The sequence below is a fragment of the Herpailurus yagouaroundi genome, unplaced genomic scaffold, assembly GCF_014898765.1.
Source record: "Herpailurus yagouaroundi ecotype Mexico unplaced genomic scaffold, PumYag 182, whole genome shotgun sequence".
NCBI lineage: Eukaryota > Metazoa > Chordata > Mammalia > Carnivora > Felidae > Herpailurus > Herpailurus yagouaroundi.
The window spans coordinates 51,171,367-51,192,357 of NW_024412413.1; the positions used below are offsets into that span (position 1 = coordinate 51,171,367).

Below are 20,991 nucleotides of genomic sequence, written 5' to 3' on the forward strand. Positions count from 1 at the left end.
TCTTGTCTTCCAGGATTAAGCATCATCTCATTCAGAAAGCCTTTAGAGAAAGTGCTCAAGAAACTTAGGGATTATTATTAACATTAAAAAATATATAATTAAAAGTGTGTCTCCCGTGTGGACTATGGACGGAATATGTGAATGAGAGATTTGTTGAAAGGATGGATGGATGGGGCCTCGGTTCTATAGCTTTCAGCAACTCTCCTGGCGAAAGGATCTAAAACACCTTGTTGAGAAAACTCTGAGAAAAGTTTCACTTCGGATGATGCGAACAACGTCATTCGTTTTCTCTCCCTCCCCAACTTGAAGCAATCTCCTTTTCCCCCAGCCGAACTGAAGCGCTGAGGTGAGCGCATCGATGAGCGTGTGCTGCGCATCGATGGGCGCGGCGACTCGGCTAGTTGGGGCTGGATTGCTTCATCCCGGAAGTGGGTCGAAGGCCGTTGAGCCCGAGTACTGGGCCTCGCTGGGAGGGGTGGCTGGGGTTCTGCTACCGACATGGCCGACCCCGACCCCCGGTACCCCTGCTCCTCGATCGAGGATGACTTCAACTATGGCAGCTGCGTGGCCTCTGCCAGTGTGCACATCCGAATGGGTACGTCTCCCCCCGCCCCTTCGGGCCGCCCTGCGTGGGGCTGCTGCGCTGTCGTCGGCCTCTGGGGGCGGCTTTCGGCCTCCGGGGACAACGCCTCCCGGGCAGGGCTGGCAGGCCAGCGCGGGTCTCCAGGAGTTCAGAGCGGAAGCCCTGCTTCTAGCTCGCCTCCCCCAGGCCCCGGGCTCCTAGGAAGAGCGCCCTCCCCCGGGAGTTGGGAGGAAGTGTCGCTTCCGCTCCGCCAGGGCGCCCAGGGAGAGCACGGCTCTAGGGAGGTGTGGTGGTCCTCTAGCTGTGCGACCGAGAACCGGAACAGCAGCCCGTCCACTTTAATGCTTTCCCTCCTCCGCGTAGAAAGGGTAGATGAAAACCTCAGCAGCCTTAATTTGGCGTCTTTATATTAAAAGAAACTAAAGGTTACTTTTTAAGGTGAAAATAAGTTTATTATGCGATCATGGTGACGTCCTCCTGAATGCAGTTACTTGCCGGCACGTCTTTGGTGTAGGGGATGTGATCGCGTTTCAGGTTTCTATTTACTTGTCTGCCTCCTTTACTGGATTGTAGGATCTGTGAGGGCTGGGACCATATCTCTTGTTCACTAGTCTCTGCAACACCTGGAACGCAACCTAAGTTTGAGGATTCGCTGACGCAGTTGCTGGAAATGGAAGCTTTAGAGGTCAATCAAAATGCAATCTTCGTTTTAAGGAATTATACAGTATTTAATGGGCAGAAATTATGTTGGATTTAAAATGCTTAAAAAAAAATAAAATGCTTACCTTCATGTAAGTGGAATTCATTGCTCGCTCTAGTTCAGCCAATTGATTACAGAAGTTGCCCCAGATTTTCAGGCTATCCCTGTGGCTGGAATTTGTTCCGCAAAAGGAATTATGAAGATCTGATGCATTAAGAATCTCGATCCCTAACATCTTTATTCTTGGAATGGAATTTTGGAATGGTTTTGGCCAATGAGCGTAGTTTTTTTAAATTAAGATTTTAATGGTGAAACACACCCCATTAAAAATGTACCATCTCCACCATTTTTCAGTTCAGTAGTGTGAAGTATATTCACTTTGTTGTGCAACCAATCTCCATGACCTTTTAATCTTGCAACACCGAAACTATACCATCAAGCAACTCCCTATCTTCCCCTCCCCCAGAGCCTGGCAGCTACCATTCTACTTTCTGTTTTATGAATTTGGCTACTCTAGATACCTCATATAAGTGAATCATGAAGTATGTGTCTTTTTGTGACTGGCTTATTTCAGTTAGCAGGTGTTCACGGTGTATCCATTTTGTAGCGTGTGTCAGACGTCACTTTTTTAGGATGAATAATTTTCCATTGTGCAAATAAACTACATTTTGTTAATTCCTTTATCTGTTGGTAGACGCTTGGGTAGCTTCCACCTGCTATGAATGATGCTGTTATAAACATGTGGCACAGTACTCCCTTGAGATCCTGCTTTGAGTTCTTTTATGTACATACCCCAAAGTGGAATCGCTGGATCATACGTGTTTTAGTGACAAACTTGCTTTTCCCCCTTGAGTAGGGAAAAAACCCAGTTCGTCCTCCTGTGTTTCTCTTTACTGCTCACACAGAACACTTCAGTTCTGACACTTCTGGTCACCAAAGTGTGGTTTAAAAATTTTTTTTTTCTACACCAAGCAATTCTCCATGACGCCAGCTGTGGGTCCTACAATTGAATTCAATTCTGACACCGTCTCCTAGTAGATAGTAACAGATCCCTCAGGTTAAGGGCTCAGTCCCATAAGAATACTCCCACCCCACTTCAGATGGCAATTGTAAGTAATAGGTCCCCAGGTTACCCTTAACTTGTTAGACTTGGCTGTAAGTTGAAGGTTCCCAAGACTCCCTCCTTGGGTTTGATTAATTTGCCAGAGCAGCTCACAGAACTCAAGGAGACACTTTTACCAGTTTACCAAAAGATGTAGGTAAACAGCCAGATGAAGAGATATATTGGAAGGTCTGGCTCCTGTAGCATTCACTCTCAGTGGGACAATATTGCCTCCAAGGGGGCGGAAATTTGTTCTTGAGGTGGAGGGCAAAAAAATCTCAAATTTTACGATACTTTTAGCCTTCCAAAGACCCGTGGTACATAAACAGATGTATGCGGCATTAAAATTTTATCTGCAGACTATTAGGAAAGTAATGTCCAGAAGGCTCCTTAGGTTCACAATAATGAAAAAAGGAAGGATGAGCAACAGTGCCCTAGAGTGAGTCCTCTAAGAAAGAGCAAGTGGGTGGCTGTATTACTTTTTTTTTTTAACTAAGGTATAAAAAATTACCTTTTATGACTTAGCATTAGGCATACCATACGTTGTCACTTCTGCCTTATTTTTATTGTTAGAAGTGAATCTCTTGAACGGAGTGTCAAAAAATTGTGGCTGAGGGCGCCTGGGTGGCGCAGTTGGTTGAACGTCCGACTTCAGCCAGGTCACGATCTCGCGGTCCGTGAGTTCGAGCCCCGCGTCGGGCTCTGGGCTGATGGCTCAGAGCCTGGAGCCTGTTTCCGATTCTGTGTCTCCCTCTCTCTCTGCCCCTCCCCCGTTCATGCTGTGTCTCTCTCTGTCCCAAAAATAAATAAATGTTGAAAAAAAAATTAAAAAAAAAATTGTGGCTGTTTTAAACCACCATTCCATCTAAAGAAGGATAAAGGCATTCCAGGCAGGGGAAATAGCAAAGGCCCAGACATAGGAAGGAGTTGGCATGCTTGGGGAACAGAAAGGTGGCTAGCGTGGGTAAAGCATAGTGAGGAAGGGAAGAGTGGTGCATGGCTTGGAAATTAAGATTTCTTTTTAAAATTTGTATCTAACCATATGCTTTCTATTGTAGCTTTTCAGTTTCAAGATAGATTTGTTGTTTGGAAATGTTCTGTTTGTAATCTTTTGCTTTGTTTATGCTGCTGTGTACAAACAGTGTTTTATACTTTCTTTTCCTTTGGATGAAAACATTTTCTTTTCTTTTCTTCTTTCTTTCTTTCTTTCTTTCTTTCTTTCTTTCTTTCTTTCTTCTTTTCTTTTCTTTTTTTTTTTTTCTTTCTTTCTTTCTTTCTTTCTTTCTTTCTTTCTTTCGCTCTGCCCAACATGGGGATCGAACTTAAAAAAAAAACTCTGAGATCAAGAGTCACATACTCTACCTACTGAACCAGCCAGACCACCCATGGTTGAAAACATTTTTATTCTGGCCTATCAATTTTTTTTAGACTCATGCTTCTTGAAGGATAGTTATCATTTACAGTTTGTGATTTCTTTGGAAGTGTTTTTGTTTTTAGTTTAAATTACACACTACATTATTTGCATTAAGATTTACAGATTATATATAAAAATTTAATGTTTCTAAGAACATATTTGTTCCTGCTGTTCTGTGATAAATGCTTAAGAATACTGTCATGTATAATTATTTTCTTTTTCAGGCTTTCTAAGAAAAGTCTACAGCATCCTTTCTCTGCAAGTTCTCTTAACTACAGTGACATCTTCTTTTTTTTTATACTTTGAGTCTATACGGACATTTGTACATGAGAGGTAAGGTGATAAGATGATTTTGAGTCATTTGCTGCTGCTGCTTATGATCAAAAGGGCACATTATAAGCAAAGTTCGCTTTTTCCTCTATTAACTTCTGAGGTTAGAATGTAAAAAAGGTTCATTATTAACTCTTATGAGTAAGACGAGTTCTGATAAAGAAAAGGTTCTGCAACATGGTACTTACCTCTGAACTTTTTAGCTGACAGTTTTGTAGTGTTAAATTTTCATCTTCTGATGAAATTAATAATTTTTACTATATGCAGGTTTTTTTAAGTTTATTTATTTTGAGAGAAAGAGAGAGAGCATGAGCAGGGGAGGGTCAGCAAGAGAGAGGGAGAGAGAATCCCAAGTAGGCTCCACACTATCATCAGCACAGCCTGATGCAGGGCTCGAACCAATGAACCATGAGATCTTGACCTAAACCAAAATCAAGAGTTGGTCGCTTAACCGACCCAGCTACCCAGGCATCCCAACTGTATGCAGTTTTGAATTTTAATTTTTTTGCTTTTATTATACTTATGCCCAGTCCTCAAAGCCTAAGACAGTCCTTGAATAAGCACTAATAACCGTGTGTTTAACTTATCTTGGTGTTGGCTCATGACTAGGATAATTTCACTGAGAAATTTCCAAAGGAGCTTCATGTGGTTCATCCCTAATTTAAGATTTGACCTCCAAAATAATTATTTCCATAGCTAAAAGTTATGTAGATTTTTTTGTATTAAAGGAAAAATATGGGCACCTGGGTGGCTCAGTTGGTTAAGCATCCAACTTCAGCTCAGGTCACGATCTCAGCGTTCATGAGTTCGAGCCCCGCACCAAACTGCGCTGACAGCTCGCATCCTGCTTCGGATTCTGTCTCTCTCTCTTTGCCCCTCCCCTACTCATACACTGTGTCTCTCTCTAAAATAAATCAAACGTTAAGAAAGGAAAAAGAAAGAATGAATATTTTCTTGGAAGTAGACAATTTCTATCATCACTTCCCCTACAAAAAAATTAGTTGCTATTTGAGGTAAAGTCCTTTAATTTAAATGATAGCTACATAGTAGATGTATATAAAATTTGTTTATTATTTAATAGCTATTCTTTATGTCAGTTTTAAAAAGCAGTATGCTAATTGCAAAAATATTCAAATATGCTAAAAGTTCCTGAAGTAAAAAGGAAAAATACTCCCCATTTATTATGGGCTCTTTTCTTTGTCCTGCTGCTCTTTCCCAGCTCACACTCCTCAAATTCCCTGAATGGAAAAATAGTTTCTTTTGACAGTTTGGTGTGGTTCCTTCCACACCACAAATACACACAAATACAACAGACAGATTTTATTCTCTTGGTTAATGCTATTTATACTGTTCTTAAGCTTAAAAATGCTTTTAATTTTATGTCTTTTAGTCCTGCCTTAATTTTGGTGTTTGCCCTTGGATCTTTGGGTTTGATTTTAGCATTGACTGTAAACAGACATAAGCATCCCCTTAACCTGTACCTGCTTTTTGGATTTGTGAGTATTTTGGCAGTATCTGTTACTTTAACGTTTTATTTTTGTGTTTTAACTTTCTTTGTTTTATTGAGTGCAAGTACATATGTAATGAATAGTATCAAAACAAAAGTAATGAGTTTTTAATAAATTCAAATATCTTAGGATATTACTTGTAACTTTCTAGTCTTTTAAAATTAACCTTTGTCAGTTTCAAAGGTTTTTTTTTTTTTTTTTCCTATCGATATTATGACATAATGGAAAAGAATAATGAATTGGACTCTCATGACTTGGCTTTGCCACCATCTGGTTATGTGACATTTGGCAGGGTGTTTAGCCTTTCTGTACCTAGTTAGCTCATATGTAAAATGAAAATGTTAGAGTAGATTATCCCTGTGATACTTTGTATCCCTAATATTCTGTGATTTCCTTGAGAAAAAAATTATAGCCTTAATTTCATAGACCTTAAATTCAAATCTTTATGATTAACTCCTCAGTGTTACTTATTTTTTAATTTCTTTCCAATGTTTATTTTTGAGAGAGAGAGAAGGAAAAAGAGCAAGCATGAGTTGGGGAAGGGCAGAGGAGGAGACACAGAATCCAAAGCAGACTCCAGGCTCCAAGCTGTCAGCACAGAGCCCCACGCATGGGGCTCAAATGCATGAATTGTGAGATCATGACCTGAGCCAAAATCAGACACTCAACCGACTGAGCCACTCAGACACCCCCTCAGTGTTATTTTTATCTTACTACTCTGTTCTTTTAAAGGACCATTTTGCTCAGTTGATGTGCTCTACTAATTTGTTTTAAAATCATCATTGGGGAGGGGAGCCTGCGTGGCTTCGTCAGTTAAGTGTCTGACTGCATTTCAGCTCAGGTCATGATCTCATAGATTCATGAGTTCAAGCCCAGCATTGGGCTCATGGAGCTCGCTTGGGATTCTCTTTCTCTCACATTCTCTTTGCCCCTCCCCTGCTTGTGCTCTCTCTTGCTAAATAAATAAATAAATAAATAAATAAATAAATAAATACAATCATAATTGGGGACTTAACTTTAGGTCATGTTTGTTTAGATGTTTGTGAAAATTAAAACCCAAACTACTACCTATTAAAACCCAATTCTATAATATGACCAGAATGAGTTGTAAGGCTCAAGTTATATATCTTTTAAATTATTTTTCTTGTTCTCATATCCAATATGACTTTGGGTTCTAACCTAAAAATTTACTTCAAAACATTTCAAACTAATGCTAATTTTATCGTCAAATAAGAGTGAAAATGCTATTTACCAGATTAAAATGCTTTAAACTAAAGAAAGTTTGTGAATTCTGGTAACAAGTTTATGTTAATATGATGAAACAAAAGCTCATGACTTTAGAAATTTCAATTATAGGACAGGTTATTCATTTAAATCTTAGGTTCTTTTGTTTGCCAGGTATCAGAACCCTAACCCAAGTTATCTCAAGTAATGTGAAGTTTATAAGAGCTTGGGAACCCCTCAAGGAGTGGCCTTAAGAATTAGACAAGGAACACTAGAGGAAGCTTCCAGGAATGATGCTATTGTAGGGAATTCGAAGCAAGAATTGGGAGTCTCTTCCCCTTTCTGTAACATCTCTTTTCTACCTTACAGTTGTCCTTACACATAGTTTTCCTCTTTGCTGTCTTTAGTTATTTTTTTTTTAAGTTTATTTATTTTTAAGAGAGAGAGCAAGTGGGGTAAGGGCAGAGAGAGAGAGAAGAAAGAGAGCATCTCAAGCAGGCTCTGCACTGTCAGCTGCACCGTAAGCACGGAGCCTGATGAGGGGCTCTAACTCACACACTGAGATCATGCCCTGAGCTGAGATCAAGAGTCAGACGCTTAACCAACTGAGCCACCCAGGCGCCCCTGCTATCTTTAGTTTTTTATGGTGCATTGTGGGCCCTCATATGGTTCGTTAACCTTTAGCTTTAGCTCCTGCTGCCATAACTTCTTTCTCCAAGTTTAGATTCCCAAGTGAGAAAGAATCTGATTGGCACTGCTTATTATTGGCACAGGTCACATTGTAGGTTGTTAACCAATACACGGGTTGGTAGTCCTAGGGTTAGATACCAACTCCTGCCCCAGTCATCTTTGTCCTAGGAGAGAGAGAGGGTCATAAAAAGAACCTGTCATATGGAGTTCCTCTTCAACTCTATATAAAGCCAGCCTCCTTTCAAAAAGACTGTGGTTGATTTCTCTCTGGTATGGACTGACTTTTGTCCAGCAGAGAGAGAACCTACTAGAAAAGCATTAGCCAAATGCTTGTGGGCAAGGTGATCACTTATTCCTATACCCATAGCTAAAAATGGGTGAGCAACTAAGGAAGCATGTAAAATACATTTCAGATTATTCAGAGACCTCTGATACGAGGTTACTTTGTCCTGCTCTACCAAAGTAAGCAAGGAGGTGGATCTTATCTTGTTTTAGAAGGGTGTGTGTGTGTGTGTGTGTGTGTGTGTGTTCACATACTTAAAAGAGGGCATTATTTGGGGTGGTGGTATGTTTTCCTAGTCTTATCTTTTCTCCTGTTCATCATGTCCCGTTTCCTTTGGATACTTGAGTAGGGGGTAGGATTTCTTACCTCAAGTCATGTCACAAGTATCAGGAAAGTGGTACAGTCATATTTGCCCAGAAAAAAAAAAAATCTTTCTATCATCTTTTGCTACCACTTCCCTGACGCTGCCAACAGCATTATGACAAAATGGGGCGGTGGCTTCATTGCCTCCACGTGTGTGCCCATTTCTAATGCCATTTTTGCTCTAGTTCTGTTAGATTTCTTGATTTCAGGTGGGGAGAGTTACAGGGAGGGCTTCTCCCAGGACTATGAGTATACAGCCACTGCTTGTTACTTCTGGCTTGGCTTTGTGATACGGTCTAATCAGATAGTTGGTAAAATCTAACTAGAGTAAGCATGGCAGATGAAACAAAGGCCTGTAGTTAAGGAGAAAGAGAAGCTGGAGGATTAAGACTCAATGTCCCTAAATCTTGTATTAGGATATGAGTTCAGCTGCATGTGACATGGGGGAAGCAAGATGGCTTACTTCTCGTTCATGTAAAAATCTGCATGACTGTTTAGTTAAGTTGTCAGGGGCACAGACACTTGCTGAAGTTCAAGTACTCCTTAAGCATTGTGTGGCATAAGTTAGCTCACTGCCAATATCCACATTCCATCCAGTTATTTAAAAAAAAAAAAAATGAGAGAGGCGCTTGGGTGGCTCAGTTCTCACAGTTCGTAGAGTTCGAGCCCCGCGTCAAGGCTCTGTGCTGACAGCTCCGAGCCTGGAGCCCGCTTCAGATTCTGTGTCTCCTTCTCTCTCTGCCCCTTCCCCGCTCATGCTCTGTCTGCCTCAAAAGTGAATAAACGTTAAAAAAGTTTTTTCTTTAAATGAGAAGATAAAGGGAAGAGCAAGCCCCTTTGTTTTTAGTAGTTGTAGACCTCTCCACCCACATTCTGTTAGCTACAATAAAGTCCTATGACCAGATCTAGCTGCAGGGGAAGCTGAGAAATGTAATGTTTAACCTGAACAGCTATGCGTCCAGGTAAAAATTCTGTTACTAGCGAAGAAGGAGAGAATACTGGGAGACGGTTTCAGGACTGCCACACCAAAGTGCTACCTAAATATTTTATTCTTCCTAGGTGTGTGTGCCACTAGAAGTTTTTACGGATGGGCATATCATTTGTAATTTCTTTTTACTTACAGAGAGTATGAAAAATGGAATTTCCCATACTATTCTGTTCCTGTTACAGATACGAAAACTCTAGTTAGGGTTTAAGGATCACTATTAGAATCTAAATACTCCTACTCAATACTTTGAGGTCTCATTTTCTTTTTACTTTTTTGTAAAGCTTTATTTATTTAAGTAATCTCCCCAATGTGGGGCTCGAATTCACGACCCCAACATCATGAGTCATGTGTTCTTCCAGCTGAGCCAGCCAGGTGCCCTTGAGGTCTCATTTTCATTATGGTGGGCTTACCAAATGTCCTGTGTAATTCAACGGCTGCTCTGAAGCTAAAATGAGATCATAAACATGGAATCACATTGAACTCTTAGTAATTAGAATATGTACATGATTTAGTGTAAATTTTATGTGCATCTGTGTAATTTTAGTTTCCTTTTTTAGACACTATTCGAAGCTCTGACTGTGGCCTTTGTTGGTAAGCCGTAATTCTGCTTCTCTTACGTTACATTAACTTTTTAATGTGGATAAATCTTTTGTGTAAAAAGGTGTTTGGGACTAAAGCTTAACTTCATGAAATGTCATATTTCAAATATATAGCATAGGATGAAGAATTCCTAAAATATAAGCAAAATTAAATGTTTATACTTTATGTAGTTCAACTAAGCTTAGAGGAAGTGGAAAAGAGTTAAGAAAACAGCAGAATGGAGAACAGTATTCATGTGTGTTTATCCATTTATAAAAAACAAGACAGCTAATGTTTTCCCGATTTAAAGGGGCCTTGGAGGAACTGATAAAATATATTTTGAGCCATACATTTTCATCACGTGAGCTGAGCCTCTCAAATTGCTACACTGAACTGTGCTTCACTATTACATCATATTTTATTGAATGGCACTATAAGAAACTTGGTAATTCTGTTTCATATTTGGTGTTAAATATGTATTTGAAAGAAGTGTCTGTTTAAAAAAGAAAAGAAATGAATTGTCATAATTATTTGATGTATCATATGTAATGCCTCAAGTAAAAATTTTCATGACTCACTGTTCTTTTAAAAAAATTTTTTTAATGTTTATTTATTTTTGAGAGAGAGCACAAGCAGGGGAGGGGCAGAGAGAGAGGGAGACAGAATCCGAAGCAGGCTCTAGGCTCTGAGCTGTCAGCACAGAGCCCAGTGTGGGGCTTGAACCCATGAACTGTGAGATCATGACCCGAGCCGAAGTCGGGCGTCCAAACGACTGAGCCACCCAGGCGTCCCCATGACTTAATATTAATAAAAATTCAGATAGTCTCAAAATGATTAACCTAGGGTACCAAAAAAGTTAGAATTAACTATTACAATAATAGTTAATTGTTAATCATTATGTTTAACATATTTGTCTTTTCCTATTTTGTCATTGTTGCTTTTAACCTAAGCCAGTTTTATTGAATCTACATATTGTTTGGTAACCACTTCTTTCTTTTATAAAGGAATCAATATAAGTCAATAATAATAACTACTAAAATAAATAGGATTGAAATTTCTCAACACAGAGGGGAAGTATTATTAACATTTACTTAATATTTATTTTTGGTAGAACCTTTCCTTTTTTAAATTATTTTTCAATTTTTTATATTTTGAGAGAGAGAGAGCGTGCATACACACACACATGAGTGAGCAGGGGTGGGGCGGAGGGAGAGAAGACAGGACCTTACGCAGGCTCCCTGTTTAGCACAGAGCCCGAGGCGGGGCTGAGTCTCCTGACTGTGAGGTATGACCTGAGCCGAAATGAAGACTTGGACAGTTAACTGAGCCACCTAGGTGCCCCAATTATTTATTATTATTAACATTATTATTAATGTTACTATGTATTCATGTTATTGTCAAGTCCATCTCTGTCTTCCCTGGCTCCCACCATGTGTAATGGATATAGGAGAAAGATTTCCTAGTTCAGGGTTATTGGAATAGGGGTGGACATACACAGATGGGATAATCTGAGAACTTTATTTTCCTCATTAATTATAATATCCTTTCCACCTAATCTCATTCTAAAATTGTTGACAAGATAACTTCATGTTTTTCCTTCTCTGCATTCACCTTCCTGATCTTATAATGATAGAAATAGAGAAATTCTTTTTTTTTAATTTTTTAAAATGTTTTTATTTATTTTTGAGACAGAGAGAGACAGAGCATGAGCAGGGGAGGGGCAGAGAGAGAGGGAGACACAGAATCTGAAGCAGGCTCCAGGCCCTGAGCTGTCAGCACAGAGCCCGACGCGGGGCTCGAACTCACAGACCGTGAGATCATGACCTGAGCCAAAGTTGGACGCTTAACCAACTGAGCCACCCAGGCACCCCAGAAATAGAGAAATTCTATATGTAGTATTTAAGAATAGAAATTAATCCCTGAAAAATTAAAAATTACTTAAATGGTTTTGGTTGAAAGTACTTAACCTTCTTTAAAGAGGTTACAATTTAGCATTTTGTTAAAATGTTAAGCAGTTGTGTTATAATTACAATAGCCATGGTCAATTCAGATGTTCATTCTAAAATTTCAGAAGGGAATTTGGTATATATTCAGGAAACCCCCATTTCTGTATTCCAAGATGATGCAGGTATGGATATAACACAGTTAGTGGCTGGTTCCTATTGTCTACAGGGTTGATGAATGGCAGACAATCCCAGACAGTGCCAGTATTTTTTCTTGCCTAGTTTCTTTGATTTGGGCTGATGGACTGGGTTATGCAATGAAGCAGGTGATTGCTAGAATTGCTGCTACTGCCCGGTGATTCCCCGTCAGCCACAGGACCCCATTCATCCCTACTGATACTTAAGTCAATAAAGGACAGTCACCACAGATCGTCATAAAACTCAGCTGGGACAGAGATGGTGGGAGTCATCCCACCATATCCCCCAAATCCTGAACCACCTGGCTGTGTCATATCTCTCCAGTTGTCTCTTTAACTTCATAATGATGTGACCCCTTTATTTTGTGTGAATGAATATTTTGGAGCCTGTTTATTGCAGTGTGGGTGTGGTTTTACCTTCCAAGGCTGGATAAAGAGTCTTCTATTTTTATTGGCAAGTAGTACCGAAGAAAATACAGCATTTCTGCTAAATGCCAGGGGAAAACGCTGTTTAAAATTGAGTATGTTTAAGTGCATTTTTAATCAGTGTTTTTTAATTTTACAGTTTCTTTCTATGATATATATATTATTCTGCAAGCATTTATACTGACTACTGCTGTATTTCTTGGTTTGACTGCATATACTCTGCAATCTAAGAGAGATTTCAGCAAATTTGGAGCAGGGTAAGTTATATATTCATGACTATGATAGATAAATATCCTTAACATTATAGGTTGTCCTAAGATAAGTGCTATATTGTTAGCTTTGGATACTGCCTTCTAAAATGGAGGGTGATGAGAGGCCATCTCTCTGAGTGTTAAGGCCGGGCTCTACTCCCAGAACATACAGGGAGACGGAAAGTAGCTTTGAGTCACTTGCTTCCTCTCTATATTGAAAGGAACGGGAATGTCAAAAAACAAACAAACAAAAAACAAAAACAAAAAACAAACCCAGTTTTCTAGAGAGGCTAGGCTTGTATGCTCTATGAATGCTATGGAACTTACTAAATTATTCAGGCCTTTGTCTTAACATCATTGTTACCAAGACCATCCACTCTCTTCTTTGTGGGAGAAACCCAGGTGTTGGTGATACCTGCATGAACTTTAAAGCCTTTTTGACCTATCTAGATTAACCTGTATCTTTCTTCAAACTAATAAATATATGGAATGATACTTTTTATATAGGATAATGGTACAGTGTTGCCCTCACCTGGTAAGAATGCATATATTCTTTTCTAAGCTCATAATGGCTTCCTGTTGGCATATCATCACCCGAGCATCGTCTGTCCTTTTTCCTGTTACAACATTAAAAATTTACAAAAGTCTACTGTGGCAAAACATTCTTTCATCCCCTTCTTTCCCGCTGGAAATCCAGGTTACCAGAAATCTCTGTTGGGATAAGATACAACTAGTCATCCAACACTGACAATTATGCAAGATGCTTAAATCATTGTATTAGAATGGAGTTTGATTTACAGGCAATATTTTTTCCATTTCCTGCTTTTAGTGCTGTGGTGTGGATACATACTCATGTGGTACATACGGTGAAAGATTTGCTCTCTGCTTCTTCTCATGCCAGTCTCCATGTGCTCCCTGTCTCCCATCCGTTCTAGTATAGTCTCTAGAAATCCAGTTCTGGTAAATAATCTTACTTTATGTTTCAGCCTCTTCATAATATATTATTCTTATTTCAGCTGAAACTTGATTCCTCCTTGAGAACATTGTTCTCTAGCTGCTCATTCGCACACACCCTGTGTAGTTTGGGTAGGGGGTTAGTATTGCCAACTGCTTCAGTCCCCTAGTGCTACTTTCGTGATTTCTTTAGTGTGCTAGAAATCCATTGCTCTAAGGTGTATGTTGTCCGGCTCTATACTTCCTAATCATCCTCATTATTGCCACTGATTCCCTTTGTTCAGGCCTTCCTCGTTCTTTTTATTTTTTGTTATTTTAAGTTATCGCCACACCCAGCGTTGGGCTCGGACTCACAACCCCGAGATCAAGAGTCGCATGCTGTACCGTGAGCCAGCCAGGCACCCCAAGCTTTCCTCATTGTTTAAAGACTCTAGCATCGCACCACATGTTAGGCCCATCTATCACCTTAGCTTCTCAGTGTGTCTGGCCCTCTTCTTCAGCAACTTTTCATCTCCCTGCCATGGCTACACTGCGGACTTTGTGGTCACTAGGGATTGTTCCACTGAAGAAATCTTAAATGCCAGTGTCGCACTTTCTTTCTTCAGCCTTCTACTAGCTCTCTTATTTCTCTGCTCTGACAACACCAATCTACTGTGCTTGTTCTTTAACAACTGCTATTGCTGTAATAAACTCCTTTGTATCGGACCTAGGGGTCTCATGTTTTCTACGGGCATCCATGAAACTGTGCCAGACTACCTCATTATTAGCTTGTGAGTAGAGTAAAACCTCAGATGCTTTCTTAATGCCACCTTCCCCATACTCCTTGGTGCAGAAGCTTTGGAGTTTTCCTAAGGTTTAAGTGTGGAAAAGCAAGTTCTGAGTCCATTTCAGTCCTGAAGGATCTATACTATGTGTTGTCATGATACGTCATTCTAACTTCGGTCTTCCAGATGTCTCCGTAGAAATTTTGTGGCTATTCCAGCAAGGGAATTGAGAGCTGGAATCTCACCATGCCCTCAATTCACCACACTGGGTTATGATACTATTATATACTTAATTTCTGATTTTATTTTGTTGTTAAATAACATATTCTGCATGATTTCAGTCCTTAGGTATTTATTGAGAGTCATCTTACAATACTTAGTAAATGTTCTTTGTGCACTAAAAGAGAATGTATGTTTTGTTGCAGTTGGATCAGTGTTTGATGAATGTCAGTTAAGTCAGGTTCATTGATATAGTGTTGTTTAAGTGTTCTGTGTGCTTAACCAATCTTTTCTGTGTGCTCATTCTATCAATTAATGTCAAAGTAGTAGTGAAATCTCCAACTACAAGTACGGATTAGTGTATGATTCTCTCATCATATCTGTAAGTTTTGCTGCGTGTTACTTTGAAGTTCTGTTTTTAGTTGCATAAACGTTTAGGATTGTTATGTCCTCTTGATGATCCTTTTATTACTCTGTAGTAGTTATCTCTGGTAATATTTGTGCCCTAAAGTACTTTATCAATACACTTACCTCAGCTTGCTTGCTTGCTTGCTTGCTTGCTTTTTTTTAACATTTATTCATTTTTTGAGAGACAGAGAGAGAGCACAAGCAGGGGAGGGGCAGAGAGAGGGGGAGACACAAAATCTGAAACAGGCTCCAGGCTCTGAGCTGTCAGCACAGAGCCTGATGCGGGGCTTGAACTCATGAAATAAGATCATGACCTGAGCCAATTGGATGCTTAACCGACTGAACCACCCAGGCGCCCCATACCTCAGCTTTCTTTTTTTTTTTTTTTTTTTAATTTTTTTTTTCAACGTTTATTTATTTTTGGGACAGAGAGAGACAGGGCATGAACGGGGGAGGCGCAGAGAGAGAGGGAGACACAAATCGGAAACAGGCTCCAGGCTCTGAGCCATCAGCCCAGAGCCCGACGCGGGGCTCGAACTCACGAACCGCGAGATCGTGACCTGGCTGAAGTCGGACGCTTAACCGACTGCGCCACCCAGGCGCCCCTTCCTCAGCTTTCTTTTAATTATGTTAGCATGGTAAACCATTTTCCATCATTTAATTGTTAGCTGATTTGTGGCTTTATAGTTAAAATAGTTTTCTTACAGGCAGCATATGGTTGGCTCTTGCTTTTTTTTTTTCTAAATCCAATATGACCATCTCTGCTATTAATTGGAGTAGACTACTAACATTTAATGTGATTATTGATCTGATTGAATTTAAGCCCACTATCTCAGCATTTGTTTTCTTGCTGTTTGTCCTGTCTGTTCTTTGTACCTTTTTCCCTCTTTTCCTTCCTTCGGATTGTTTATCTCCTTTATTAGTTATTAGCTATAGCTCTTTTAAGTAGGGGTTGCTCTAGGTTTTACTGTTTATTTATTTGTTTTCTTCTTACTCCACATTTTTAAAATTTATTTAAGTAATCTCTACACCCAGCGTGGGATTTGAACTCACAACCCCAAGATCAAGAGTCTCATGCTTTACCCCCTGAGCCAGTCAGAGCCCCCTACAGTACACATCTTTAAATCATCCTCATCTACCTCTAAGTCATATACCATTTCCTGTATAGCAAACTTACATGTCCTCTCCCCTGCCTTCGTGCTATTGTTACTGTAACTTTTAATTCCACATATGTTACACACCTCGTAAAATATTATCTTTGTTCAAAACATTATCCTTTAAGGAGACTTAAAAATACATGAAATCTTTTATGTTCACCCACATATTTGTCATTTCTGTTCTTCATTTCTTTGTGTGGATTCAAATTTCCATCTTATATTTTCCTTCTGCCTGCGGGCTTTCTTTTTAATATTTCTTACAGTGCTGGTCTCTTGATCTCAACTTTTGCATGTCTGAAAAAATATTTTTTCGCCTTTGTTTTTATTTTTTAAAATTTTCTTTTTTTTCAACGTTTATTTCTTTTTGGGACAGAGAGAGACAGAGCATGAACGGGGGAGGGGCAGAGAGAGAGGGAGACACAGAATCGGAAACAGGCTCCAGGCTCTGAGCCATCAGCCCAGAGCCCGACGCGGGGCTCGAACTCACGGATCGCGAGATCGTGACCTGGCTGAAGTCGGACACTTAACCGACTGCGCCACCCAGGCGCCCCTCGCCTTTGTTTTTAAATGTTATTTTTATGGAGTGTAGGATTCTAGGTTTGGGTGATTTTTTTTTTTTCCTGTTTTCCATATTTTATAAGATATCATTCCATAGTATTCTGGTTCAGGTAGTTCTGACAAGAAGTCTTCTGTCTTTCTTATCTTTGTTCCTCTGTACATAATGTCTTTTATCCTCCATCTACCTTTAATATTTTCTCAGTAATTTTCAGTAATTTGATTAACATTTTTAGTAATTTGATTATGATACTCCTTGGTGTAGTTTTCTCATGTTTCTTCTGCTTGGATTGTCAGTTTAAAATTTCCATCATGTTTGGAACATTTTCAGGAACTGTTACTTGAAACATTTTTAGGTTTTGCCTTCTCTGTTGAGATCAGCATATACGTTAGGCTTCTTGATGTTGTCCCACAGTTCATGGATACTCGGTTTATTTATTTATTTTTTCTCCTCGGTTTTCTCTCTGTGATTCATTTTGGTTCATTTCTGTTGCTACTTTTAATTTGGTAATGTGTTCTTCTTTAGTGTCTAATCTGCTGTTAATTCCAACCAGAATATTTTTCTTTTGACATATTTTTCATTTATGGAAATTCAGTTGAGTTTGCGTCTTAAAAATATATATCTTCCCCTTGTCTTCTCATGGTGATGCTTTCCTCTAACTCCTTGAACATATGGAATATATTTTTTAATGTCATTTACTAATTCTATCATTGTGTCATTTCTGAATTTATTTATATGGATTGATTTTTCTCATTGTTATAGGTCATATTTCCTGGTTCTTTTGCATGCCTTTTAATTTTTTATTAGATGCTTGTCATTGTAAATTTTATATTGTTGGGTGTTGATTTTTTCTTTCCTTTAAATATCTTTGGTTTTATTCTTCTCTTAAGCTGTTAAGTTCCTTGGAAACTGCCTGAACCTTTTGATGCTTGTTTTTAAGCACTGTTAGGTGGGTCCAGAACAGTGTTTAGGTTAGGGCTAATTTGGTCCCACTGTTGAGACAGTATCTTTCTAAGAATTATTCAAACCCCACGTCTTAGGAGGTCTTTCCACTTTGGTTAGGGCGAACTTATTCCTGTTCCCGTTTGGGCTCTGAGGATTGTTCTGCCTGCTTCTCTTTCCCCAGCCTTTGTCACTTCCTCACGAGTATGCATTGATCTGTGCTCAGCTAAAGACTTAAAGGGGACTCTCTGCATATCACCAGAGCCAACTAGCTCTCTGTACAGCTTTCTCCTTTCTGGAACTTCGCTCTGCGAATTCTAGCCATGTGGGCCTCTCTGACTTCTGAATTCTCACCTCCTCAATTCAGGGAGACCAGAGGGCTTCATATGGGTTCTTGTCCCTACACTGTGGTTCGGAAACTCTTTTCCAGCTGGGTCACTTATAGAGCTTACCTCTTCTGTTTCCCTTATCTCAGGAACTACTGTGCCATGCTGTTTGCTGTTCAGGGACTGAAAACGGTTATTTCATGTTTTGTGTGTGTTTTTACTTAAGGAAGAAGGGTACATTTGACCCCAGTACTTCCTCGTGACCTAAAGCAGCAGATGTGTATTCACATCGCATATCTGATGACAAAGGACTGACTGCTTAGATGTCCTGGGTCGTATGTTTATACTTTATAATACCTCATTATACATCATATATAATATGTATGAGTGGTAACTCATGAAATTATAGCAGTGGTAAATTTATGTGCATAAAGTAAGTTCTATAATACATTAGAATAAAATAGTACATTGGGAACTTTGATAGATATGCATATTCACAGACTAATTTGACACTGTTATTTGGTTTAAAAAGTTATGTTTTATTTGTTCATTGTTCTAAAAGTTTTATTGATTTCTGGCTTAAAATGCTTCTAATGATATTTCTGCTTATATCAGTGTTTTTTTTGGTGTTCCAATTGAAAACCTTAAAAATGGTACTTTAATCTAGTTTTGTTCACCATAAAAACAAATGTTGAATCGATAGCTGGTTTTTCAATTTCTGAGTATTCTACAGTATTTATTGTATGTTTATGAACTCTTTTTTAAGTTTATTTATTTTGAGAGAGAGAGAGAGTGCACGAGGGCACAAGTTAGGGGGGAGAGAGAGACAGAATCCCAAGCAGAATCTGTGCTGTTAGTGCAGAACCCGACGAGGGGCTCGATTGCACAAACTGTGAGATCGTGATCTGAGCTGAAATCAAGAGTTGGATGCTTAACCAACTGAGCCACTCAGGTGCCCCTGTTTATGAACTCTTATAGTTCACTTATTCTTTGGCAACTGTCAGGATGGATGTATTTTTTTTTTCAGAAAATGTTGCATCAATTTACATAGTTTTTTGGTAGGGAACAATATTCTAAATCACTGATATTTTGTTTTTATAGACTGTTTGCTGTTTTGTGGATTTTGTGCTTGTCTGGAATCTTGAAGGTAAGTTGTTTTCAAATGCTAACTTGAAATTTACTTCTGGCCATGTCAATATAAATAATCTTGAAAAGCTATAAGAGGTACTCTTGTGATAGGATACTTGGTTATAATTTTTTGGAACACTTGTATGTAAAATGACTTAAAAATTACCTTTTAAAAACCTAGGGTCTTATGTTAATCAGTATTATGGATTGAAAGAAAGATGAACATATCAGTTAAATTACATAGAAAGAGGCCCTCACTTGTAATTGCTCACCTCCAAGTGACACGGATAATTCTGAAAGAGAAATCTACTTTTAAATGATTTATATTTGGAATGCTACTGTTCAAAGTCAGGTGGGTAATTTAATAGAAGGGAGGATATCCATCGATTCATCCATTCATCCTTTCATCCAACAGAGATGATGATGGACTTGCCTGGCCTTTTTCTATGTTTAACATTTGTATTTAAAGTTGTAAAGCATTATTAAATATGTACATACCATGTGTAACTTCAGAGCAAGTAACTCAAGTATTCTTAATCTCGTTCTTAAATACAAACTTATTAATATCTTGCCTGTAGTTATTTTTCTATAATGAAACAGTGGAGTTGGTCTTGGCTGCTGTGGGAGCCCTTCTTTTCTGCGGATTCATCATCTATGACACACACTCCCTGATGCATAGGCTGTCACCTGAAGAGTATGTATTAGCTGCCATCAGCCTCTACTTGGATGTCATCAATCTATTCCTGCATCTGTTGCGGTTTTTGGAAGCAGTTAATAAAAAGTGATTGAGAGCAATGTTTGGAAACTGTTTCATTAAGTAATAAAGTTTGGGATATAATTAACTAGTAAATACTTTTGTGACTTTATGTATATGCTATGTACTTCTGAGACATTGCTATAATATAGTATAATATATATAGAATATTATAGTACAGTATTATACTATAGTATAATAGCAATCTCTGTATTACTGTTATATAGTAGTAATTATAATAGTAATTATAATTATATGCATATATATGATAAATATATAATTACTAGATTATATTCTAGTAATATAAATCTTAACTATTCTTTATGATATCTCATTTCTAAATTCTTGATTTAGAATCTCAGGAAAGAGATACCAAAATTCTCTTTTTCAGTTTTTTCAATCCTAAATTTGCCATATAGAGATTGTTTATCTGCAATTCAAAAATAATTTCTTGAGTAGATAAGACTATCAATTGATCTTCTAGTGACTTTATGTAAATTTTTCCTTAATTAACATTAGAATTGATTTTGATTTTAAAGTACTTGTGTCCTCACCATTATAAAGTATAAGTTTCCTTTTACTAGGAAATTTTAATCTTACTTAGAAAGGAAAAAGCAAAAAAGATAAATTCTGCAGAATTATTCCACATTATATTAAAATTAAAGTGTTAATGACATTTCATTTATAAAGTATACTAAAAGTTAGATGTCTTCTTGAAAGTCAGATTTTTGACATAAAATTTGACATTAAGTACAGGTTTCATTTAAAAATTACAGCAGTGTACCAGTGGCCAAGCAAACTCTGGCAGATTCCTTCACTGTACTAGTTTGCTAGGGTGCCGTAACAAAGTACCGCAGACTGGGTGGCTTAAAAAGAAAATAATTTTCTCCCAGTTCTGGAAGCTAGAAGTCTGAGATCATGGATTGGTTTCTTCTGGGGTCTCTCTCTTGGCTGGTAGATGGTCATCGTCTCCTTGTGTTTTTACATGGTTTTCTCTCTCTGTACTTGTCTGTGTCCAAATTTCTTCTTCTTACAAGGACACAGTTAATATTGGATTAGGGCCCACCCTACTGACCTCATTTTACCTTAATACCTCTTTAAAGACCCTGTCTCCAAATGTGGTCCCATTCTGAGGTACTAGGGGTGAGTACCTTGTAGTAATTTAGAATGTTTGTGCCCTCCCCACCCTCCATTCACAGTTT

General features: G+C 38.6%; 1 protein-coding gene across 1 annotated transcript; it reads left to right on the forward strand.

The window, feature by feature from the left end:
- Positions 1 to 419: 419 nt before the first annotated feature.
- Positions 420 to 19,881, forward strand: TMBIM4 (transmembrane BAX inhibitor motif containing 4). Its single transcript, XM_040491494.1, has 7 exons — positions 420 to 595; positions 4,024 to 4,132; positions 5,520 to 5,625; positions 9,743 to 9,776; positions 12,470 to 12,587; positions 19,009 to 19,054; positions 19,614 to 19,881. The coding sequence occupies exons 1-7, from the start codon at positions 499 to 501 to the stop codon at positions 19,818 to 19,820; spliced, it is 717 nt and encodes a 238-aa protein (XP_040347428.1). The 5' UTR covers positions 420 to 498; the 3' UTR covers positions 19,821 to 19,881.
- The last annotated feature ends 1,110 nt before the right edge of the window (positions 19,882 to 20,991 follow it).